General features: G+C 55.9%; 1 protein-coding gene across 3 annotated transcripts in view; it reads left to right on the forward strand.

Moving 5' to 3' along the window:
* NACC2 (NACC family member 2) overlaps positions 1-25,819 on the forward strand; it is an 81,218-nt gene that overhangs the window by 33,290 nt on the left and 22,109 nt on the right. For 2 of the 3 annotated variants that reach the window (XM_055399316.2, XM_055399317.2), the window contains exon 2: positions 10,329-11,254. In XM_055399316.2, coding sequence (XP_055255291.2) covers positions 10,390-11,254 — 865 coding nt within the window. In that variant the 5' untranslated portion in view covers positions 10,329-10,389. Of the gene's footprint in view, positions 1-2,331; positions 9,016-10,328; positions 11,255-25,819 lie in introns of those variants that run through there. The other variant, XM_055399314.2, reaches the window with a different exon arrangement.

Here is a 25,819-nt window from a genome sequence, read left to right on the forward strand (position 1 = left end):
GGGGCTCTGCCCTTTCCACTACTTCCAGCCTCTCTTGCAGGCTGAGGTGACGCCTCCATGGCCTGCCCACCCTGCATGAGTATCAGCCTCTTGCTCTGTAGGGCGGAATAAGGTCGAGTGAGGTGAGCCCCCAGTACCTGGGGATGTCAGTTGCAGGCCCTTCTGTGGTTCCAGAGACGGATGGGGGGGCGGGGACACACGGCCCGCTCCAGTTCCAGCCGCCAGCCCCCACCCCTGCAGCAGGAGACCACCTGGCGTCTGGCAGGCGAGCGTGGCCATGGCTTCCAGGGCTATCAGGAGCAGGCGCAGCTGGGGCGGGGCTGAGCCGCTGGGGCCGCTTCCTCCCCCGCAGCCCCCAGGGGAGGGTCTGTTCCATCCTGGAACATGGGAGCAGTGGGGCTTGTCCCCACCTGTGACAGCTCAGAATGCACGGGGTGACCTCAGGCCGGGGGATCTGGGGATGTCTCTGTGTCTTTCTGCCTCTCTGACTCACACTGATGCACACACGCTCACACACACACAAGTACCTACATGCCTGCACACACTCACACGTTGTACATACATGTGGTCACACACATGCACACATGTGCACACATGCACGCAACACACACATGCTTGCTCACACATATACATGTACTTAAAACAGGAGGCACACACATGTGCGCACATTCACACACACATATACGCACAGGCACACACCTCCCCATCCGCGGCTCCCCTTCTATCTGTGCAGACCCCCAACCCCCAGTCTCTCAGGGAACCTGGTGTGTCAGCATGCGGGGGGAGGCTCTGGTGAAGGAGTGGCTGGAGAACGAACACCTGGCCGCCTGGCCAGTAGAGCGAGCTGGGGAGGGGGCCCCGGAGGCCCGAGGGCTGGGAGGACAGGCCCCGGGACTCCTGAGGGTCTGCAGGGGCTCGGTGCCCAGCTGTGCCTCTGATGTATTTTCCTCAGGAGCAATCCAGCCGTGTGTCCGGACAACTTTAGGCGCGGATAAGCCGGTGAGCCTGCAGGACGGCCCTCGACCTTGGAGGCCAGCAGGCCTGGGCCTCTCCGCCCCTCACCTCAGCCAGCCAGCTTGTCCTGGGGGCCTGGCCTCACCTCGGGGAGAGAACGTGCCTTCTTGACGTGCTGTCGGTAGCAGCTGGTGATCGGCATTCCCGGGCCATCAAGTTGGGTGTTTGTATTTGCGGCCTTTATTTTTCATAGAGGTGATTGCCTTTTACAGCCCTGCTGTGGGCCGCGGACCGTGCCTGCAGTCCCAGGGTGCGCTGGACCGTCCTCCTCACGCAGGACGCTCCTGCGTCCCCAGGGCACTTTGGGGAGATCTGGTTTGTGGTTGAGATTCTCACGCTGGAGCAGGAGGATGACTGTGTGCAGCTTTTATTTGCCCCCCAGGATTCTGACTGCATTATCCGTATTTCCTTTAATTTGTGGGATTTCTAGTAAATGGGCTTAAAAATAGGTCTGGGCATGATGCCAGGCAGATGTGGGCAGCAGGCGTCTCTGCGTCTCGCTAAAGACAGTGGGGCAACCCCCGTGTCACCCAGGCCTGGGCCTCCTGCAGGCTCCTCTGGGGGCCTACCCGCTGTGCCCTGGATGGGCAGGGGTGTGTAGCCGGGCGTCCCGACTCCAGGCTGCATTTTGGGGGCCCAGGACTGGGCTGAAGCTGTGCCGAGCGCCATTCCGTCCCCTGGGGCTGCCCAGGAGGCTGGGGGCCGGGATGAGGGGTGGGAGGCAGATGCCTGCCCTGATGGAAGCCGGGTCACCTGCCTCTGGCCCTGCTCCTCCTGGGCTCCCCTGTCCAGTTGATCCCACTGTCCCAGTTGCAGAGACCCTGAAATCTGGTGTCAAGGCCACCTGTGGGAGTCCCAGATGCCCCTCTGGTGCCCACCCATGGTGGCAGGGGCTGACAGGCTCTGAATGGCCCTGGACATCTGCTCGGAAGCCCTACTATGCGTCTCCCGCAGACAGGACTGGGCCCAGGGGGTTGTGCCAAGGCCGCCCCAGGTCTCTCCTGCCTGTGCAGGGCTGGAGCCCCCCGGGGCTCAGGGGACCTGCTGTCCCCCCCAGTCCTGTTCCCATGCCCTTCCATGGCTTGATGCTCTGCCTGCAATTCCCGGCTGCCCAGTTCCGTTCCCCCAAGCAGGCATTGCCCCAGGGCCGGGGCACATGGGCTCTGATTCTCCTCTGCCGCGGAGTCAGGTTCTTCTGTAGAGCTGGTTGGGTGTGGAGGCAGGGGGAGCCCAGGATTGGGGCCCTGTGTGGGACGGGGGGCCAGGGGGCCCCAGGTACGGGGGTGCAGGGAGGCCCGTTGCCAGAACCCCTCAGTGGGACAGGCTGGCCGGCCTTGGGGCAGGGCTGGGGGGGGTCCCTGAGGTGCCGCGGGTGTGTCCCCTGCCCCCTCGCTGTCTCTCTTCTTCAGGGCCACGTGGGTGAGCCTGGCTCGGGAGTGGCCTGGGACGCCGCTGCTGGTGGGGCCTGGACCCCTGCTACCCCTGCAGCCACCCAGCCAGGAGGGTGGGGGTGGGGTGCGTGCGCAGAGGCCCCCATCTCAGCGTAATTGCTGCCCCCTCCGCCCCGCCAGTGGCTGATTTAGTATTTCTGTGTCGGTCTGATTTACATTAGATTTTTAAGCATAATTAGAAATGCAGGGGAGCTTTGTGTCTTACCTCGACTATTTATGGCATGGTATGCAGATGAAGACAGCTATGAATATTAAAGACCAGAGCGTGTGTAGAGGCGCTGTCGTTAATGAGCTGGGTGACCAGCCCGGCCTGGCGCGCTCGCCCCCCGCCTGCCCGCCACCCGCCACCCAGGACCTGGCTGCTTCCAAGACCCCTGCCGGCCCTCGGAGGGGACATCAAGGTGCTGTGGGGACCACGGGGAGGCAGTCAGCGCCTGAGGCCCGGCTCCCCATCCTGGGCAGCCCTTGCTGTCAGTCTGCCTCCTCCCCGACCCTGCCCCATGCCCTCGAGCCTGGGCACCCGGGGAGACCCCGCTTCAGCCCACGAGGGAGGAGAAGGTGCCATCTGCAGGCGCGGAGCCGGCTTTCTAAGTTATTAAACGATGCCCGAGGGGGACACTCTTCAAGCTTAAGGTATTTAAATTACAAATACGGGTGAGAGAGATTGTCAGCTCTGTTCTAAACACTGCTTAATTCTTCACAAGCCTTCTGGACCCATTGGTGGGATACAGGGTGTCCAGGTAGGCTCCTGGTGGGGGGTGGCCACTGTCCTCTCGCTTGGCCGGCCATTGCTGTTTCTTTAGGTTCATGCCCTGTTTGTTTGGCTCCCGATCCCCGACCCGCACTAAAGTCGAAATGTTTGAGCAAGGGGTCAGAGGTTGGCCTGTTGGTGGCAGGAAGTCACCCTCTCAGTGGCATGTAGGATGGAGCTGGGCCACCCGACCGCTAGTCAGAGGGGTCAGAGACCACCCCATAGGCCACGTGCTGTGTGGCACAGGGCCCTGCAGCCCACCTGATGGTACATCCACCCAGCCCCTGCTTGGCCCCTCAGGGTCCCACAGCCAGTGGGGCCGATGGGGCCCCGGCTGTGGGTGCCCAGTCCGGTGCCCTGGGCCCCCAGGGGGCTGGGGATCATTCTGGAGGGCTGGCCAACTGCGTGCATGCCCCTCTCTCTAAGGGCCGGCCCTGCCTCCTGGGACGGCAGGGGAAGGGCTGGGAAGCACATTTCTGAATTTGCGGATTCTGGCAGGCTGCCCTTCTCTGTTTGAGAAAAAAAAAGCTTCCAGGCAAACATTTGTTAGTGCAGTTAAAACCGGCTTTTATGCTTGATGCCGGTCCAGGCTGTGGTCTGGGCGGAGGCTGCCCAGGTGCCTGGCAGAACCCAGGAGGCCTCTCGCCTCTGCCTGTCCAACTGGAGTGTGGTGACCTGGGGTGGGGGTGTCTTGGAGGTGGGGCCACAGCTGGGGACCCACGTGACCCTGAGGTTTTGGAGGCCTGCACACCCCCTCCCCTGGGCACCAGGGACTCTCGGACTGCCAGGCACAGAGGCTGAGGTCAGGTTCCTTCTTTGCAGCAGAGTCCTGGAGACCAGAGGCAAGTCCAGGCCTCAGTGCCCTCTCTGCCCAGCAGGGTCAGCCCCTTCCCACCCCCGCCCAATGACCTAAGTTGCCCAGGATGAGGGGTTTTGAAAGCAGGCAGCTGGCAGAGGGGGGTGGGTGATCAAGTGTAGTCCCGGCCAGAGGCCTGGGCAGGAAATTCACCCTCTGGGTGCCCCGGCTTCCTCATCTGCACCCACCTGGTGGAAATAGGGCTGGGAGCCAAGCACACAGGTGGGGACCAAGGGGGGAGGCTTCTGGTGGCTGACACCCCACCCAGAGCTTTGCTGCCTTGCCCCGGCCCTTCCATTAGCAGCCCCGTGGCGGCCCAGCCCTGCCTGGGGAGGTATTAAAAGTTTAATGCAAACCTGAGGCTCACACTGGGTGGGACCTCGCCTACCTCTTGGGGGGCTGGCACACCCAACTGGGGAGCCTTGCTTCACCTGGGCACCTGGGCCTCCCAGGATCAGCCCCCAGGCCGCTTCCCCCTTGCCCCTCTGAGAAGCAGAGCGTCAGCCAGGGACTGGAGAGCCGGCTAACTGGAGACTGTCCTGCAACGGGGATGCCAGGCCATTGCTCCAATGGCATCTGGCCAGGGGGAGCCTCCCCCACCCCCCACGCTCTCCTGTGGCCTCTGGGTGGAGTCCTGAGTGTATTCCTGGGGCCCTGACGTGCCCATGTGTGTCCGTGCCGACTCAGGAATCTGCCCACAGCCCTGCAAGACGGACGTGGTCCTGGCGGACATGACCACTGGGGCCTGGCCCTGACTCTGCAGTGCCCTGACTTCTTCTCGCCAGGCCAGCTGCCCCCACCCCCACCCTGCCGAGGTCCTGAGGTACAGGGCCTGGTGGCTGGGCAGTGGGGCTGCCAAGGGGATGGGCCCTGGGCTGGGGGCCGGAGGTTCTCCTTTTACTGCTTCCAGAATGTTCCTGGCACCTGCCCCCCCACCTTCCCCTGCAGTGGGTGCCTTTAATGGCTGTACATTTGCCAAGGTCCAGACCTCTGATTAGATTGGTAAAATTAAATCCTGGAAAATAATTTTTATTTAATTTAATTTATCTCGCCTCCCTTTCCCTCGCTGGTAGCGATCCTGCAGAAATGAAATGTTGCGTTCCTCTGGCGTGCCCCTGCTGAGGGAGGCTCTTTGGGGTCTGGGGTGGGTGGACTCCGATACCCCCGCCCCTGGACACCCCCTCAGCCTCCGTGTGCGTGTGTGTCTGCTCTCTTGGGACCCTTACCCCTGCATCCTTCTCTCGTCCACCTGGGGGCCACGCTGCCTGCAGGGCTCCTGGTCGTGCTCTGGTGGATGACCCATCATCCCAGGCCCAGCTCTCAGCTGTCCCTGAGGGAGGTCCCACAGAAGAGAATCCCCCCTGCCCCCCACTTCTTCCTTGGGAGCTCTTGGAGTCTGTATGGAGTGGGACCCTCCCCCGCAAGGCTGGCACAGCTGCATGGGCTGGACTCTGGCTTTGTGGTGTCAGCTGGGGTTTCCCAAAGCGGGTTCCATTCTGAAGGGCATTATGAGGGGGAGAGCTCCATGGTGCAGTGGCTTTGAGGATGGCCGGGATGAGTGAAGTTAGGGGTCTTGGGCATTCCCTCCACATCTTCAGAACCTTCTGTAAGTAGCCAGCCCAGGAGTCCTGCTGCGAAGGGAAGAGAATAGGTGGGGAAACTGAGGCACAGAAGAACGAGGCAGTCATGTGGGGGTGGGAAGGGTGAGGCCCGCCCAGGCCCCCCGCCTCTCTCTTCTCCGCCACTGCCCGTGGGTTGGCCCTGGGCTCGTCCTGCTTTCACAGCCCTGGGTGTGTAAACCAAGCCTTTATTTTATTCTTTTCTTCTAAAGTTCAGCTTTGTTCTCACTCTGGCCGAGGCTTCTAAGAAAGCAACCTGAAACCAGCTCGGGCTGGGCTGTCTGTCCCAGGCTGGGTGGCTGGGGCAGCCGCCTCACCCTCACAGGTGGCCTGAGGACACGGCCACAGCAGGGCTGGCTGTCCCTGTCCCTGGGGACCAGGCAGCCTGTCATCTCGCAGGGAAGAGTGGTGGTCCCTCTCTGGGCGAATGGTCTGGCCGCAGCCCCGGGGGGCGGCCCACGCAGCAGGGCTGGGGGGAGGTCCCAGCAGGGAGCGTCACGAGATGGATTTTACAAGTCGCGTGTGCCAGGCTCTAGCTGGGCACGTTGCTAATAACATCGTCTCCCTCAACCCCTCAGCCGCCTTAGGAGGGTGACCCTCACCCCATCCTGGTCGGGCATCCTTTGCTAGATAGAGGCCACGGGACCTGCGTTCAAGGTGGCCGGGCACATGGGGCAGTGCCCAGTGGAGCCAGGACATGCTCTTGAAGGGGACAGCTCTATAAGCTGCACACCGTCCCCTGCTCTCAGCTGGGGATCTGGCTGCTCCCTGCCCAGCCCTGGGCAGTTGAGACCCTCTGGAGCCAGTGCCCACTGCACCTTCACGGCCTCTGCCCACTCCGGCCAGGCTAGGTTACCCCTCCCCTCTCACGGCACAAGAGCCCCATCTGACTCAGGAGACCCCACCATGGTCTCTGGGAGTCTCCTAGCAGTGGGTGCAGGGGGCCATGTGGCGGGCCCATCCCCACTGTGGTGTGTGTTCCTGGGCAGTACAGCCCGTCCCTTACTTAGCCCTCCCCGGCCGTGCCCAGCATGGGTTAAATGCCCATTAGGGGTCGGGCAGACCCACCCCAGGCTCACCAAGCTCCCATGTGGCACCTGGAGCACTTCCTGCGGAGGTGGCGCCTGAAGGTGGCAGGTCTCGAGGAAGGGCCCGGCCGCAGCACAGGCAGGGGAGAGCTCGTGGGGGGTGTGATTCTCTGCGCTTCCCTGCCCATCGCGGGTCCTGCTGTCCTTTGACCTGAGTGTCCCCCTGTTGTCCCAGGTCGGCTTCCTCTGTGCCTGGTCTGCCCCGCTTCTGTGGCTGGGTGGGCGCAGGGGGCCGTGCCTGCGACCCCCACCTGAGGCCCCAACCCCGCATCTTGGGGCTGGTGGGCTTCACCTAGCCTAGCGAAGGGAGACCGCCAGGAGGACACCGGGAGCCCAGTCCCAGGGGGCCTGGCAATGCTATGGGTGGGGGGGACACGCGAGCGGAGGAACGCAGACGTGAGTGTCTGTGGGGACCCGTAGTGTGGCCGCGCCCCAGATGCAGAGGCCGCTGGAGGGGCCATCCGCGTGGGGAAGAAGGGTCCTCAGTGCCTCAGATGCGGCCGCCCCACGTGAGCCTCGAGCCGGGGGAGCCCGGCTGGACCCCGCTGTCCTCGGACCACATGGCCCCCAGGTCCCCAGAGCGCCGAGCGGGCGCTGTTTCTGTGAACGCTGCCCATGCAGGCCTGCGTCGCCCTCACCCCGGAGCTGTCATGGGCCCCACGCAGGACTCACAAAGCCGCCTCTGCGGTCACTGCTCCCTGGGCGGGCTCCCCACACCTGGACTTCTTCCCGCTCTCCATTTGCTGGCTTTTCCTACGGTCTCTCGCTCCCCGAAACCGAGCCCCATGGGGTGTGAATGGGAGGCACCAGATGGCCGTTTCCTTCTCTCCGGATGCCGTGGAGGGGACTGTGTGGGATGCCGCCCTCATGACCGTGACGCTGGGCACTGCAGGGACCAGGCCTGCCTTGGCTGTCTCCCATCTCAGCCCATGCAGGCGGCCGTCCCGTGAGTGGCAGGCAGGGAAACCGAGGCTGGGCAGGCCAGTGGTCTGCCCCTGGGCCCACAAATCCAGCGGGGCGGTGAGGCGGGCTGGGGGCACCGTCCTGTCTTCAGCAGGGCAGGCAGCGTGCCAGGGACAGGCTCAGCAGTCCGTGGACAGTGTGGGCCCACACGGGTAGCCCGGCCACACAGGTGACCTGCTGCCTCCCCGTGCCAAGTCCACCAGGGACCAGGGCTGGTTCTTCAGGGGGCTCCTGCCTGCTGGCCACCACGGGCCTGGCCCCAGCTGCCATCACAAAGTTGCACTTCTTTAAGAGAGCTGTCCTGGCCAAGCAATGGGAGTTGGGGTGCAGAGTGGCTTCCTGGGTGGGCGAGTGAATGGGGGTGTTGAGGCTGGACCATCGAGCTCACGGCTCCCCAGGAAGTGGGGAGGGGGATTCTGGGGCACTGGGGGGTGGGGCCCTGGGCCGCCTCTTCCTCCTCCTGGCTCCTCTCTCTCTCCCCTCTTTCTGCCCTTCTTTGCCTCCCCTCTGGGCTCCCCTCTCTCACCAGCCTCTGCTCTCAGTCTGCCGGACCCCTGGCCTCCCTGCCCCCTCGCCACGGCCCCCCCCAACCCTGCCGCCAGCCACCCCCCATCCCTTCCCAGGAGTCAGGCGGCTCTGCCAGCCCAGCAGACTGTTTGGAATAGTTTAAATGCTTTGACACTCTGGCTGTACTGGGTGGCAGGGTGGCAGTTTACTGGGTAATTCATATGCAAAACTGCACTATAAATTTCCAGGCTGTCTCAGTTGCCGTGGCACCACGAAGCGTCTCCCCGCGTACAGTACAGTATTTCTGCCATCTTTGTTTGCATTGCAGTGAGTCATCAAAAGTCTGTCTTGTACCAACACCCGAGCCGTGCATTCCTCTGGCACCAACACTCCACTGTTTTTTAAAGCCGGGGCTGGGAGCTGGCATTTACTTCAGCTCCCAAATCAAAGGCGGCTATTCATTCCCGAGAGCTGCCTGAATGTCCGTCTGCATCCGGCCTCTTCATTTGGATGCCGTGCACTGCCCCGGAGAGCCGGGCTGGGTGCAGCTGAGCCGCGGCCCAGCCCCGCGCCGAGCCCCGCGCCCCCCCGCCCCGTTCCTGCTCCTCCTCTCCCGGCTCCTCTCGCCCTCCCCACCCCAAGGGCTCCCGCTCCGTTTGCTGCATTCCCGGAGCAGCTGGTGGCTGCGGGCGGCCGGGCGTGCGGGCGAGCCTGCCCCTGCCAGGCTGAGTGGGCAGTGCCGGGGCCACGGCGGCAGCGGCCAAAGGTAGGTCTTCCCTGCCGCTGCCGGTGCCACCGGCCGGGCCGGCAACTTCTCCGCAGCCGGGGGTGCGGTGGGGGCGGGGGGCGGTTTACTGCGGGCTCTCCCCGCCCCCCACCCAGCAGCCGCCCACCTGCCCAACTCCTGTCTCCGCACTCCGCCCTCCTTCACCCGATGCCCGCACTTTCTTCCCGCGGGACAGAGCGGCCCTTTGTACGGGCTCTGACTGCGCGGAGTTGGGCCGGCCTTTCTCCAGCCCATCCGGCCCGGGGGAGTCCAGCCCCAGACCCTGGGGGCCGACAGCACACCCGTGGCAGCATCTGAGCCCTGGCCGAGCCCTCCCCTGTCTCCCTCAGGACCCCTCTAGTCACCTGGGCTGGGAGCGAGCCAGCAGGGATTGGCTGGCAGCAGCGGCGGGGTGGGGGTGGGAGGCCCGGGAGGGCATGCAGGTGGGGCTGCGACAGGCTCCCAACTCCTGCACTGGCCGCCTGATCCCCAGGCAACTCAGGTCGGGGGGAGCTGGGTCCCGGAGTCGGACTTGCAGCTCAGGTCGGGGGAGTCCGCAGTCTCCTTTGCTCGTAGGGAAGCAGAGACGGCGGAGCGACTGAGTTCTCCCTGCTCCAGCTCCCTTCTCTGGGCAAACCCCCACCCCTGCCCGCCTCTCCAGGGGGCTGAGGGTGGCTGCTTCTCAGCCTGCAGGGACAGGACTCCCCCCACAGCCCCGGCGGGCCCTCTGCACGGCTGCTCTAAGAGAAAAGGGGAAAAGCAAACCGAAACCAAAGCCTCCGAGAGGACCCCCCTTCTCCCATCGCCGCGGTGCCATGCTCTGGGTTCTGGCTCCTCCCAGGGGACAGGCGGCAGAGGGGCCCTCTGCTGCTGACTTTTTCCTGGGAGAAGAGCTGTGCAGACAGAGGCCCGCCACCCTCACCCCTCTGGCTCTGAGGCGGCCGGTCCGTCCCGTCTTCTGTCTCCACGCCTGTCCTCCTGGGCCCCTCCAGGACAGGGTGTCTCCGGACCTCAGGGGCTCTTGCTCTCTGCCCCGGGGTGGCATGGGGGCACCCCCACACACACCTGGCTGGGAACCCAGCTGGGGCTCCTGGGCAGCGCTGAGAGCTCTGCTGGGGTCCCGCTGCTGGCGGGTCTGTGGCCAGAACTGGTCTGGTGTGATGTGGCTGGGGCGAGGCTGGGGTGCCCCGGAGCAGGGTCGGGGGCGGGGAAGGCGGGCGCCGGGGCAGAGCGGGGTGGCGCGGAGCACGGCCTGGCTGCCGGACGTCCAGGAGCCCGCTGCTGACCCCGCGTGCACACCCTGTCTCCCGCAGATGCGCCCCACCCGCCGGCTCCCCCGCTGAGAGTCTGAGGCCGGCCCCCTCGCCTCCCGCCATGTCACAGATGCTGCACATCGAGATCCCCAACTTTGGGAACACCGTGCTCGGCTGCCTCAACGAGCAGCGTCTGCTGGGCCTCTACTGCGATGTGTCCATCGTGGTCAAGGGCCAGGCCTTCAAGGCCCACCGGGCCGTCCTGGCCGCCAGCAGCCTCTACTTCCGCGACCTGTTCAGCGGCAACAGCAAGAGTGCCTTTGAGCTGCCGGGCACGGTGCCGCCCGCCTGCTTCCAGCAGATCCTGTCCTTCTGCTACACGGGCAGGCTGACCATGGCGGCTAGCGAGCAGCTCGTGGTCATGTACACGGCCGGCTTCCTGCAGATCCAGCACATCGTGGAGCGCGGCACCGACCTCACGTTCAAGGTGAGCTCGCCGCACTGCGACTCGCAGACCGCCGTGATCGAGGACACCAGCTCCGAGCCCCAGAGCCCCTGCAACCAGCTGCAGCCGGCCGCCGCGCCCCCGTACGCCATGTCCCCCTCCGTGCCCATCCCGCTGCTGACCCGCGTCAAGCACGAAGCCCTGGAGCTGCCTCTGGCCACCGGCCCGGGCCTGGCCCCCAAGCGCCCTCTGGAGACAGGGCCCCGGGATGGCGCGGCGGTGGCTGCGGGCACGGCCCCTCTCAAGCTGCCCCGTGTCTCCTACTATGGGGTGCCCAGCCTGGCCACCCTCATCCCCAGCATCCAGCAGGCACCGTACTCCCAGGGGGAGCGGACCAGCCCCGGGGCCAGCAGCCTGCCCACCACGGACAGCCCCACCTCCTACCACAACGAGGAAGATGAGGAGGACGACGAGGCCTACGACACCATGGTGGAGGAGCAGTACGGCCAGATGTACATCAAGGCCACGGGCAACTATGCAGGTAACGCGTGGTGGGCCCGGCCCCCGCCACCACTGCGGCCTCCTGCCCACGGGCGTGGCCGGGGCCCTCCAGGCACCTCCCGTGTGGGCATTGAGGCTGACCGGGCCTTACCCGTGGCCTCACAGCATGGCAGGGAGATGGGCATGTCCCAGGGCCGGGACAGCTCAGAGTGGCCGCTGTGCTGGAGGCGTGCGGGGCTCAGTCCCAGCTCAGATTGGACGAGCTGGCTGGAGCTGACCCTGAAGCGCAAGCAGGAATTGGGTCCCTCTTGCAAGGCCTTAGCTGAGGACTTAAGTCGACCCTGGGTGAGATGAGAGGCCCTGGAAAAGTTTAGCTGCAGCGGAGCGTGTGGGCCAGGACCTGGGCTTTCTCTGGACAGATGAAAAAGACTGTGGGCCTTGGTGGACCATGGACCTGCCCAAGGGCTCGCAGGGCACCATGCGGCCCCGGCTGGCCCCTCACCTGCTTGAGGCCTCAGTGGCCCTGGCAGTGAGGTTGCCCCCTCAGATCTATCTCTGTCACCTTTGACCTCCACGCTTCGCCCCTCCCCTGTGCTTTCGCCTTGAGGCCAGAGCATCCTTGGAGCCTCCCAGTCGCGGCCAGCACCCCGGGGCAGGTCAGAAATTGCCTCCTGAGTGCAACGAGTGCACCCCCCCCGCCGCTTGTTTTGGGAGGACTCCTGCCTTTGGGATCATAAAGCTGGCACACTGACTTGAGATGCCTGGTGCTGCCTGTAAACTGCCTCACGGCCCTCAGAGAGGGTTCAGGATTCGTGGGTTTAGCGTCCTACCATCGGGGCCCCAGGTTGTGTTTTCCCCCCTGCCTTCCACGTTCCCCGAAGACCGGCTGTGTGCCTGGCCCGCCGCCTGGTCTGATTTGCATGCGGAGTCTGAGTCCAGTGACTGGCTGGCCGGAAGCTTGGTGCCAGTGGGAAGTGACCTCCCAGAGCTGGGCCCAGGGGCGCTTCAGAGACTCTCTCCTCCCCTGAGACTGCCTGTGTCCTTGTGCCCCGATGGGGCAGGCGCAGGTCCTTCAGTCCTGGGGGGTTGCAGACGGGGAGCCAGGAGCACCGGCCAACTCAGGCCCTTGGGACAGCCAGTCCCCAGTGGCCGAGGATGGGGTGGCTGGGTCTCGGCTCTGGTCTGGCCCATCTGGGCCCCTCCTGGGGTCTCTGTCAGAGCTGCCGGGGTGGCGGTGCCCTGGACAGCTCCCGCGGGCTCGGGCGTCGTCTTCCCTGGAGCGCAGTACTTGTTTGAGCTTGTTTTTGTCGGGCTTGTGAGAGTCCTGCAGGATGCTGGCACACAGACCGTCTCTGTCTGGGCGGGGTTTCCCTCTTAGTGATAGAGGATAGCGCTCCGTGTTCCTGACCCCAGGAAGCCCACAAGCTCAGGTGTGGGTCAGGCCTGGGCGGCTCCCTCTGCCTGCTCCCGCCCCAGCAGCCCCCAGAGGGAGCTGGGGTGGTTCCCAAACCCCTTGGATGTGCAGCCTCTAAGGACCGCCCCCCCAAAGGTCGGCAGCAGGACAGGGCTCAGCGGAGGGGTCAGGGCCGAACCTGCTGAGGGCCCAGGGGCGGGGCTGCCCACCCGAGGTCCCTGGAGGTGCGATGCCAGACCAAGAGGGGGCCTGGTACAGCTGCCCCCCAGGGTCCTCCCCGCTCAGCCCGCCCCGCCGTGTGGCTTCAAGCACTGAGGTGAGAGCCAGGACAGGGTGCTGAGGGTGGTGCTGGTCGCAGGCAGGGTGGTAGCTCGTCTGGGGGCACCTGCTGCTCTGGGTGCACAAGCCTGGCCCCGTCCTGTGATCTGGGATTTTCTGAGAGGGCAAGGGACAGTGGCCATGGACAGCCGGGGAGGGCTCGGGAGACCGAGCTGCCCCACGGCCTTGACTGTGCCTGGGCCCCCTTCCCAGCCCCTCTCCCATCGAGACCACAAGCCGAGTCCTCCGGGGCAGACACGGCTCAGCAAGTCCTGCGTGCCTGTGTCCCACGGCCCCCGGAGCCCCTTACCCCACGCCCCCAGGGGTGTTGGAGGTGGACAGGGTGGTGGCGGCAAGCTGGGCGACTGGAGGGACAGTGCGCCTGGGAGCGGCCCTGCCTCCAGCTGACCTGCAAGGCTCTGGTCTGGGTGTTCTCCTCGGTGAGCCCATAAGTGGGGCAGGGAGGGGGGTGTGATTTCTTGGTTAAAATCTAGGTTATTGGCAGTGACGTGGCTGGCATCGCTGGGTGCCGGGCACGCTGGGAAGAGGGTTGTGGGGGAGGGTCCGTGGGGGCCGGGCAGGCAGAGAGGGCCCGTCCCCAGTGGCGGGCTGCTCCTTGGGCGCTGGCTCCCCGGCCCCCAGGCTCCCACTGCGCACTGACCGAGTCTGTGCGGGGGACGTCCCCATACCCTCCAGGGCCGCGCGATAGCCAGGTGCGCCTCTCCCGGCACCCGGACAAAGGCAGGGCAGGGCTCCGAGCTGGTGGGATCTGGAGTGTTCGAAGGTGGACTTCTGGAGCTTTCGGGCTCTCTGGAGTCCCTTCTCCTTCCTGGCCAAGGGAGAGGGTGGCCTGAGTGACGTTCAGGGGTCTTCTGACCAGCACCCTGCGTGCAGGGCCGTGAAGGAGCCAGAGACCAGAGCCCTGGCCTCATCCCCATGAAGAGCTGCTGGCAGCCCCTACCGGCTGGGCCCCTGCTTGTAGAAATCGAGGACTAGAACGTTACAGATGAGCGAATGCACCTCAGTTCTCCAGCAGCCCCCTCTGGTTCCTGTTCTCATCCCGTGTGTCTCCTCCATCCCAGGCAGGTCCTGCCCCGCCGTCTATCGGGGAGATGCCCTGGTTGATTCATCCACGTCCCCGTCGGTGGACACGGAGGGGTGGGGGGATGAGCCAGAGCGGGGACCCACGTCGCCCCGGGCCCCTCCTCTGTTCTCTGTAGTCTGACTGCCTTCTGGCCTCCAGGCCCACCCCTGCCACTGTGCAGGCGTTGGGTCAGCAGGCAGGTGTGCCTCCCAGGCATCTGAGACGGGGGCACCTGGGTATTTATGCTCCAGCCACGTGCTTCCATGTTAACCCTTTCCCTGGCAGGGACGGCCTCGGGGTGTCTTGCGTATGTGCGTGGACGCTGCTGGTGGCCTGGCGTGGCTCTGCTCCTCCTCCAGGTCTGCCCACCGTCCCCATGCCTGGACGCAGGGTGGACCCGGCGGTGCTCAGGAGCAGGTGCTGGCACACGGCTCCACGTCTGTTCCCAGGTTCCAGAGGCCAGTGCGGCCGCTGATCCATTTTATGGCTGGGGGGTCCAAGCCTGCGATATCCACCCCTCTACACAGTGGGGCATCTCTCCAGCAGGGCCCCTGGGGTACCTGGCAATCACTGCTCCCACCTGCAGCTCAGAGCCCACAGGCGCTCACTTGGGGGTCCCTCTGAGAAGGGAGAAGACAGGGTTGGTTCTGCAGGCCCCCTGCCGACCCCCAACACTGCCTGCTGGCCTGGAGGCGGGGGTGTCATCCCGTGAGAGGGCGGCAGAAGCCCCGGCCTGTCCAGGTCCGCTCCCTTTGAGGTGGCATCCTAGCAGCTCAGGAGAGAGAGGGGCCAGCACCAGGGGTCTGTCCCATTGTGCGCCCCAAAGGCTGCTCCAAGGGCCGGCCGGCACCCCCGGTGTCATCTGGGACTGGCCCCTGAGGGCTTCCAGGGGTGGCCTCCCTGGCCCCCTGCAGTGTCCCGTTTAACCCTCACCCACCAATGCCCTGAGATCTCTTCTTAAACCAGTTTTATTGAGGTGTGACTTACATACCCCAGTGACATGGGTATGAGATGTACCCGTTTGAGGCTGGCTGTGGGGCCGTCAGCACAGTCAGGATGTCTCTGGCATTCTGGGGACACTCACACCTCTTTGCGGGTACTGCCCCCCCGCCAGCTGCAGGCAGCCTGGGATCTGTTTTCTGTCCTCTGCGGACATTTGTCCATCACCTAAACCATCAGGCTGTCCGCACTCCAGTCTAGCTGTAGCATCAGCAGAAAGACTCTGAGACTCGCCTGTGCTGGGCGGGCAGTCCTGCCTTACCCTTCCCACCCTGCGTTTATATAAGCGTTTACACATTTTTTAATGTATAAAAGTGTTTACCCCTTTTATTCATGTGCCAGTTTCAAGTGTACAGGTGATGAGGCTGGTCACTGTGCTTCGGCAAGCAGCAGTCAAGTTTGCGCAACAGTTTGCTCCCCTCAAGGTTGTCCCGGATCGTCCCTACCCCAACCCTGGCCACCACACACCAGCTTCCAGGCGCCGTCGCTTCTGCGTACGCGGGGGTCGCGCAGAATGGAATCTCTTGTTCTTGACTTCGTTCACTTGCCGTGTCTTGAGACCCGTTCATCCCCGTGGTTCCGAGTGTGGGTGCCTGGCCCTCGTGGTTGCTGGGTCGCTCTCCCGCGCCATGGACGCGCCACCAGCGTGCGGCTTTCGTCATCGTGCTGCCTTGTTTAAGTGGGCCTGCGTTTTTGTCTGTCTGTTGGAATGGTTGGTTTTTTCCTCAATTTATGGATGTGGTGTATTGATTGCATCAGTTGATTTTTAAATGTTGAGCCACCCTTGTATTCCTGGGATAAACCCCACTTGCTCATTGTGTGTTACCATTTTGTATATTGCTGTATTTAATTTGCTAGTATTTTCTTAAGGAAGTTTGCATTTATGAAGGCTAATTATCCGTAGTCTGACTGTAGTGTCTTTGCTGGTTTTCTGGGATGATACACGAACATCCCTTCTCCGTTGTTTTCTGTAAGAGTTTAAGTTTGATGTTATTTCTGTCCTAAGCGTTCTTTCACCAGTGAAGCCACTTGGGCCTGCAGTTTTCATATTCAGCTGGTAAAGAATCCGCCCGCAATGCAGGAGACCTGGGTTTGATTCTGGGCTTGGGAAGATTCCCTGGAGAAGGGAAAGGCCACCCACTCCAGTATTCTGGCCTGGAGAATTCCATGGCCTGTATAGTCCATGGGGTCACAAAGAGTCGGACACAACTGAGCAGCTTTCACTTTCACTTCACTTCTGTTAGTTGAAGTATAGAACTATTCAGATTTCTCTTTCATCCCCTTCAGGCCATGGTAATTTGTATCTTTCATGGAACTTATCCATTTCTGATCTACGTAAATGTTAAAGTAGCCATGCCAGACCTGTTATGTTTAGTATTTTCCTGCTGTTGGCTCTTTTCGTCTTTTTACTGTTAATCTGTTGTTGCTGTTCGGTCGCTAAGTCATGTCTGACTCTTTGAGACCCCAGGACTGCAGCACGCCAGGCTTCCCTTTCCTTCACTACCTCAGTAGCTCAGTGAGACTATGAACCGTGCCGTGCAGGGCCACCCAGGACGGACAGGCCGTGGTGGAGAGTTCTGACAAAGCGTAGTCCACTGGAGAAGGGCGTGGCAAACCGTTTCTGCATTCTTGCCTTGGCGGCCCCATGAACAGTGTGAAAAGGCAGAAAGATGGGCCGCTGGCACTCTGCCGTGTCTTCCTCTTCCGTGTAGGTAGCGCATGGCTGCGGTCGTTGTCGCTCCGTCACCACGTCAGGTCTGGCTGAGACCCCATGCACACCAGCCCTTCCTGTCCTTCATTATCTCCCAGAGTTTGCTTAAACTCATGTCTGCTGGTCAGTGACTCTATTTAACCGTCTCATCCTCTGCTTACCCCCTTCTCCTCCTGCCTTCAATCTTTCCCAGAATCAGGATCTTTTCCAATAAGTCGGTTCTTCACATCAGGTGACCAAGGTATTGGAGCTTCAGCTTCAGCATCATTCCTTCCAATACATATTCAAACTTGATTTCCTTTAGGATTGACTGGTTTAATCTTACAGTCCAAGGGACTCTCAAGAGTCTTATCCAACACTATAGTTCAAAAGCATCAGTTCTTCGGCACTCAGCTTTCTTTATAGTCCAACTTTCACATCTGTACATGACCACTGGAAGAACCATAGCTTTGACTAGACGGACCTTTATTAACAAAGTAATGTCTCTGCTTTTTAATATGCTGTCTAGATTTGTGATAGCTTTTCTTCCAAGGAGCAAAGGTCTTTTAATTTCATGGCTGCAGTCACCGTCTGCAGTGATTTTGGAGCCCAAGAAAAAATCTGTCACTGCTTCCTCTTTTCCCCCTTCTGTTTGCCATGAAGTAATGGGACTGGATGGCGTTATTTTAGTTTTTTTAATGTTGAGTTTCAAGCCAGCTTTTTCACTCTCCTCTTTCATCCTCATCAGGAGGCTCTTTAGTTCCTCTTCACTTTCTGCCATTAGAGTGGTATCATCTACATATTTGAGGTTGTTGATATTTCTCCTGGCAATCTTGATTCCAGCTTGTGATTCACCCAGCCCAGTTATTTTGCATGATATATGAGCACACGGTTGAGATATGCTTTTTAAATCCAGTCTTAGCATCTTTTATTGGGAATCTTTAGACCATTTACATTTAATGTGATTTTCAAGGGGGTTAAGGTCAGATCTGTTATCTCATTAGTTTATTATTCATGTTTTCTTTTTTCCTCTGCTTGATTGAATTTTCCCAGAGTTCCTCTCTAGCCCTACTGTTAGGTGCCCTCACCTTCCACTCCCACCATGCTTTTGTTGTCTAGAGCTGACGCACAAATCTTTGACTTATCCCATCAACCTTCTCAGGTATATTGCTCCCTCCTACGGAACTCAGACTGTCACAACAGTGTTTTTATCTGCTCTAGTTCTTTGTGAAATTGTAGAATATTTTACTTCTTCATAGACTGTTTTGAATCTTATCTTGTGCTCCGTTGTGTCCAACTCTTTGCAGCCTTTTGGACTGTAGCCCGCCAGGCTCCTCTGTCCATGGGATTTTTCAGGCAAGAGTACTGAAGTGGGTTGCCATGCCTTCCTCCAGGGGATCTTCCTGACCCAAGAATCAAACCCAAGTCTCCCATGTCTCCTGTACTGCAGGCGGGTTCTCTACCTGCTGAGCCATCGGGCAAGCTTTATTAACGTCACTGTTTTTACTTGAACCAGTTGTCTTTTTTCTACTTTTAGTCACTTTTGCAATTTAGAGCGGAATTTCTTCTCTCGGGCACGTTATTCTCTGAGTTTAAACAAATGCATATAGTCGTGTGATCACCTCCATAATCAAGACCCAGAGTGGTGTCACCCCACACAGTTCATCATCCCCGTGAGGCCCCACTGTGGTCTTTTCTTCCTCTCCCCCGACTCTGCAACCACTGGTCTGTTTTTGTCCCATCAGTGGCATGACACAATGTATGGTCTTTTGAGTCAGAATGCGTTTGAGATTCATTCTTGGTGTGTGAGTTCTTGGCTCATTTGTTTTTTGGCTGCTAAGTAATACTCCCACAGTGGGTTTGACATCTTACAGAAAGACACAAATGAACTTTTTGGCCAACCCAATATTTGCCAGTTGAAGGACCTGTGGTTTTTTTCTAGTTTTTAGTGGTTCAGTTCTATTTGGTGAATTAGCCTAGGAGTGAGATCACGGGTGGTGTGGTAAGACGTGTTTACCTTTATAGGAAACTGCCCAAACACTCGCCTGAGATAGCTGTCACTTTGCATCACAGCAGCGGGGCAGGAGTTCCTCTTGTTCTGTGTTCTCATCTGTACTTGGTTTTGCCTTTTTTTTTTTCTTAAAGCCATCCTCAAGGTCTGTAATGGTGTCTCATTGCAGCTTTAATTTGTATTTCTCTGGGAGGGATGGGGGTGGGAGGAGACGGGGACAACAGAGGATGAGATGGCTGGACGGCGTCACCGACTCTGTGGACAAACTCCGGGAGTTGGAGATGGACAGGGAGGCCTGGCGTGCTGCGGTTCGTGGGGTCGCGGAGGGTCGGACAGGACTGCGCGACTGGGCTGGACTGGACTGAGCCGAGTGTCTGTCGGCGTGGAGCAGCGTTTGTGCGTCTGTCTGCCGTCTGTGCGCCCGCTCTGCTCAAGCGCCTCTTTGAGCCTCTGTCCTCTTTTAATTGGGTGGTTTGAATATTGAGCATCGTTGATATTGTGCATTCTTCATACCTTCCAGGGGAGAATCCTGAGTCGCATATGTGATTTGTAAAAATTTTCCACCAGACTGTAGTTTGTCTTTTCTTCCTATTAATAATGTCTTTCATAGACACTGAAAATTTTTGATAAAGTTTAAGTGGTTAATCATTTATCTTACAGATCATGCTTTTGGTGTTGTATTTGACTCTTTACCTAACAAAGTTATAAAGAATGTTCCCCCTATGTTTTCTTCTAGATGTTTTATGGCTTTGGGTTTTACATTTAATCTGTGGCCCATTTTGAGTTAATTTTTGTATGAAGTGAGAGTTATAGTCAAGGTTCTAAATATTTTTTTCATGTGGATGTCTCATTTACTTTTGAAGAAATTTTAAATATATGAAAACACTCTATTATATTTGCCCACATATTTACCTTGTCCAGTTCTTTGCACTTCGTATAGATTAGTTTCTATCTGGTGTCGTTTTCCTTCTGCTTAAAGAATTTCCTTTAACATTTCTTACAGTGATGGACTAGTGATGAATCCCAAAAAATTACAGAGAGGTTTTTATATCATCTTTTTAAAAATCTGCCTTATTGAAGTATAATTTATATACAGTGAAATTAACTTTCACTATACAATTGTCACCTTCATTTTTAAAGGGTATTTTTGCTGGATATGGAATTCTAGGTTGACTATTGTTTTCTGCTTTCAGTAGACTATTATTTTCTGCTTTCTCTTGTTTTCTGAAATGCATTTTTCCCCCCTCAGGAAATCAAAGTCATTTTTCTCTGTGTGTCTCTTTACAAGTTGTGTCTTTTCGTTTTAGGCTGCTTTTACCTCTGCGTACAGTTTGTTGAGCTTTTTGGACGTGTGCATTTATGCCTTTATTCCTTCAGTTATCTTGTGCCCATCCCCACATAACTCCAATTAAACATGCTTTTGCCCCTGAGATCCCAAGGCTCTGTTAATTTATTAGTGTAGAGCCTTTTTTCTCTTTAGGCTTTAGATGGAGGAGTTTCCATTGCTATTTCTTCATGGTCACTGATCTTTCTCACGGTTCCATTTTGTTCTTATTTGTATGTTACATTTCTCCCCTCATGAGTTCAGGCTTTGACATTTTAAAAATATTTTCTGATTGTGTTTCTAGCTGGTTTAAAGTCTTTGCCTGTTAATGCCCTCCTGTTTGTCATTTCTTAGTCTGTTTCTGCCTACCGATTTTTCTCCTGCTTAGGATCTCCTTTTTTGGTTCGTTTTTTCTTTCTTTCTCTCTTTTTTGATTTGGCTGGGTCTCAGTTGTGGCATGTGGAATCTAGTTCCCTGACCAGAGATCAGACCTGGTCCCCCTGCATTGGGAGTGTGGAGTCTTAGCCTCGGGACCTCCAGGCAAGCCCCTTTTTCGTGGTTCTTCATGTGCCTGTTAATTTTGTGACAGATGCTGGACATCGAGAATGCTGAGCACTGGCAGGCCATCTGTTGTCCCGAATCTCTTATAGTGAAGTGGAGTTTCCATAATGAGTAATGACGGTGAGCACTTTTTCAAACTTTTGGCAGTTTGGCCGTCTTCCTTTGAGAAGTGCCCATTTAAACTTTCTTTCCCACACGTTTGTAGGGCGAGTTGTCTGTTCTTTATTCACAGCTTCTCAGGAGCTCTGTCTACTCTGGATCGGCCTCTTTTGTCAGTTTAAAAGTTTTAAATAGCTTCTCCCACTCTACAACTTGTCTTGTCATCTTCTTACTACGATTTTGCTGTAGTGAGTTTATTAATTCTTTTCTTTTTCAGTGGCGATTTTGATGTCGTGTTTAAAGAAGTCTTCCTTTACCTCGTGGTCACTGTGATATTCTCTATGTACTCTAAAAACAATTTTTTTTTTTTCTGATTTGAAGTCATTTTAAATTTAACAGAGATGTTTCCAGAAAAGTACAAAGAACTCCTGTATACATTTTCCTCAGACTCATTGGCTGGTAAGAATTTGCCGTATTTGCTTTATCATTCTTTCTCACTTGTTCAGTTCAGTTGCTCAGTCGTGTCCGACTCTTTGTGACCCCGTGGACCGCAGCACGCCAGGCTTGCTTATCCATCACCAGCTTCTGGAGCTTGCTCAAACCCATGTCCATTGAGTCGGTGATGCCATCCAACCATCTCATCCTCTGTCGTCCCCTTCTCCTCCTGCCTTCAGTCTTTCCCAGCATCAGGGTCTTTTCCATTGGGTCAGTTCTTCACATCAGGTGGCCACAGTATTGGAGCTTCAGCATCAGTCCTTCAAATGAATATTCAGGACTGATTTCCTTTAGGACAGACTGGTTGGATCTCCTTGCAGTCCAAGGGACTCTCAAGAGTTTTCTCCAGCACAACAGTTCAAAAGCATCAGTTCTTCGGCGATCAGCTTTCTTTATAGTCCAACTCTCACATCCATACATGACTACTGGTAAAACCATAACTTTGACTAGATGGACCTTTGTTGGCAAAGTAATGTCTCTGCTTTTTAATATGCTGTCTAGATTTGTCATAGCTTTTCTTCCAAGGAGCAAACAACTTTTAATTTCATGGCTGCAGGCCCCATCTACAGTGATTTTACAGCCCAAGAAAAGAAAGTCTGTCACTGTTTCCCTTATTTCCCCAGTTATTTGCCATGAAGTGATGGGACCAGATGCCATGATCTTAGTTTTCTGAATGTTGATCTTTAAGCCAACTTTTTCACTTCTTTCACTTTCATCAAGAAGCTCTTCAGTTCTTCTTCATTTTCTGCCATAAGGGTGGTGTCATCTGCATATCTAAGTATTGATATTTCTCCCAGCAATCTTGAGTCCAGCTTGTGCTTCATCCAGCCCGGCATTTCATATGATGTACTCTGCATATAAGTTAAAAAAGCAGGTGATGATATATAGCCTTCACAATACTCCCTTCCCAATTTGGAACCAGTCCATAGTTCCATGTCTGGTTCTAACTATTGCTTCTTGACCTGCATACAGATTTCTCATGAGGCAGATCAGGTGGTCTGGTATTCCCATCTCTTTAAGAATGTTCCACAGTTTGTTGTGATCCACACAGTCAAAGGCTTTGGCATAGTCATTAAAGCAGAAGTAGATGTTTTTCTGGAACTTTCTTGCTTTTTCTATGATCCAACGGATGTTGGCAATTTGATCTCTGGTTCTTCTGCCTTTTCTAAATCCAGCTTGAACATCTGGCAATTCTTGGTTCATATACTGTTGAAGCCTAGCTTGGAGAATTTTCAGCATTACTTTGCTAGCATGTGAGATACTCCAGGAGTTGGTGATGGACAGGGAGGCCTGGCGTGCTGTGGTCCATGGGGTCACAAAGAATCGCACACGACTGAGCAACTGAATTGTACTAAACTGAGATGAGTGCAATTGTGCGGTAGTTTGAGCATTCTTTGGCATCACCTTTCTTTGGGACTGGAATGAAAACTGACCTTTTCCAGTCCTGTGGCCACTGCTGAGTTTTCCAAATTTGCTGGCATATTGAGTGCAGCACTTTCACAGCATCATCTTTCAGGATTTGAAATCGCTCAGCTAGAATTCCATCACCTCCACTAGCTTTGTTCGGAGTGATGCTTCCTAAGGCCCACTTGACTTTGCATTCCAGGATGTCTGGCTCTGGGTGAGTGATCACACCATTGTGGTTTTCTGGGTCATGAAGATCTTTTTTGTATAGTTCTTCTGTGTATTCTTGCCACCTCTTCTTAATATCTTCTGCTTCTGTTAGGTCCATACCATTTCTGTCCTTTATCGAGCCCATCTTTGCATGAAATGTTCCCTTGGTATCTCTAATTTTCTTGATGAGATCTCTAGTCTTTCCCATTCTGTTGTTTTCCTCTATTTCTTTGCATTGATCACTGAAGAAGGCTTTCTTATCTCTCCTTGCTATTCTTTGGAACTCTGCATTCAGATAGTTATGTCTTTCCTTTTCTTCTTTACCTTTAGCTTCTCTTCTTTTCTCAGCTATTTGTAAGGCCTCGTGAGACAACCATTTTGCTTTTTTGCATTTCTTTTTCTTGGGGATGGTCTTGATCACTGCCTCCTGTACAGTATCAGGAACTTCCATCCATAGTTCTTCAGGCACTCTGTTTATCAGATCTAGTCCCTTGAGTCTATTTGTCACTTCCACTGTATAATTAATTGTAAGGGACTTGATTTAGGTCATACCTGAATGGTCTAGTGGTTTTCCCTGTTTGGCAATAAGGAGTTCATGATCTGAGCCACAGTCAGCTCCTGGTCTTGTTTTTGCTGACTGTATAGAGCTTCTCCATCTTTGGCTGCAAAGAATATAATCAGTCTGATTTCATTGTTGACCATCTGGTGATGTCCATGTGTAGAGTCTTCTCTTGTGTTGTTGGAAGAGGGTTTTTGCTGTGACCAGTGCGTTCTCTTGGCAAAACTATTAGCCTTTGCCCTGCTTCATTCTGTACTCCAAGGCCAAACTTGCCTGTTACTCCAGGTATCTCTTGATTTCCTGTTTTTGCATTCCAGTCCCCTATAATGAAAAGGACATCTTTTTTTGGTGTTAGTTCTAGAAGATCTTGTAGGTCATCATAGAACCGTTCAGCTTGAGCTTCTTCGGTATTAGTGGTCGGGGCATAGACTTGGATTACTGTGATATTGAATGGTTTGCCTTGGAAATGAACAGAGCTCATTCTGTCATTTTTGAGATTGCACCAAAGTACTGCATTTTGGACTCTTTTGTTGACTACGATGGCTACTCCATTTCTTCTCATGGAATCTTGCCCACAATAGTAGATATAATGGTCATCTGAATTCAGTTTGCCCTTTCTGGTCCATTTTAGTTCACTGATTCCTGAAATGCCGATGTGCACTCTTGCCATCTCCTGCTTGACCACTTCCAATGTGCCTTGATTCGTGGACCCGACATTCCAGGTTCCTGTGCAGTGTTGTTCCGTGCAGCACTGGACTTTACTCCCATCATCAGTCACACCCACAACTAGGCATTGTTTCCGCGTTGGCTCCGTCTCCTCATTCTTTCTGGAGTTATTTCTCCACTCTTCTCCGGTAGCATATTGGGCGCCTACCAGCCTGGGGAGTGCATCTTTCAGTGTCGTATCTTTTGGCCTTTCCATACTGTTCATGTTTCACTTTTTTGTGTATAGTTGTTTGTTTGTTTGTTTTCTCCTGAACTATTTCAGAACAGTTGAGGATCCTATGCTCTTACTCCAAAATACTGAGCGTTGTTTATCCAGGGCATATTCTCTTGCATAAACACAGCACAGTGTTCCAAACTCAGGAAATTCAATTTTGACAGAGCACTGCTATAGAATCAACTGTCCATGCTTAGTCAGTTGTCTCAACGTTGTAGTATATCTGGAATTGTGGTTTTTTTTTTTCATGTGGGTGATATGGGACTGAAGATGCACTTTTTTCTCATATGACTTTCCATACCACTTTCTGTTGAGGAGACCACCTTTTCCGCACCAATGCGACACTTCCCCTGTATTGACCCCAGATGTCTGTAAAATGTACGAATTCTCTCTGAGCTTGGGTCTGATCCATCTGTCTCTGCCAGTCCCCAGTCTCCTGATTTCTATAGTGTCAATCTTCCAGGTTTTTGCTCCTTACTGCTGCCTTGCTTTGGTTCTTTTTTGCATTTGTTTATCCTTTCGGGGGCTTCCCTGGTGGCTCAGAGGTTAAAGCGTCTGCCTGCAATGCAGGAGACCTGGGTTCAATCCCTGGGTCGGAAAGATCCTGTGGAGAAGGAAACGGTAACCCACTCCAGTATTCTTGCCTGGAGAATCCCATGGACGGAGAAACCTGGTAGGCTACAGTCCACGGGGTTGCAAAGAGTCGGACACGACTGAGCGACGGAACGGAACGAAACGGATCCTTTCGGGACCAGTTTGTCAAATGTCACACAATGCCTCTTGGAAGCTGGTGGATTTCATTGACCCTCTGGATTAGTCTAATGTGAACTGCTGTCTACAGGATTGGGTGTGTCCCTCCATTTATCTACATCTTTTTCCATTTTTCTTTGGAATATTTTGTAGTTTTTCAGTCCATCTTTCGTTAGATTTATTCCTGGAAATTCATTTTTTTGGTCTTAATCCACATGGTATTTAAGTCTCTCTCTCTCTCTTTTTTTCGTTATTTGTTACTAGTATCTAGAAACAAATTTTTTTTTTTTTAAATCTGGCCACCTAACTAAATTCGCTTATTTATTCTAACAGTTTGCTTGCAGATTCTTTTGGATTTTCTCCGTGCACAGTCATGTCATCTGCTAAAAATGACCACTTTATTTCTTTATTCCTGTTCTTCCCCTTTTAATTTTCTTTCTTGCCTGACTGTACTGGCCAGGGTTTCTCATTCATTCTTGTCTCCTTTCCAAACTCTGGAGAAGCTATCAATATTTCATCTTTAAGTAGGATATTTGCTCAAGGCTTTTGTGTGTGTATGATACACTTTATCAGATGAAGGAAGTTTTCTTTCCTAGGTTAAGAGTATTTTTTCTCGTAAATAAGTGTGACATTTGAACAGAAGCTTTTTCAGACTTCCCTCGTGGCCGTTATTGAGACTGTGTGCTTCCGCTGCAGGGGACGCAGGTTTGAGTCCTGGTCCTGGACCTAAGATCCCACATGCTGTGC

The sequence above is a fragment of the Moschus berezovskii genome, chromosome 11 (assembly GCF_049115385.1).
Source record: "Moschus berezovskii isolate FMDL1 chromosome 11, NW_MosBer_1.0, whole genome shotgun sequence".
In the NCBI taxonomy this organism is placed as follows: domain Eukaryota; kingdom Metazoa; phylum Chordata; class Mammalia; order Artiodactyla; family Moschidae; genus Moschus; species Moschus berezovskii.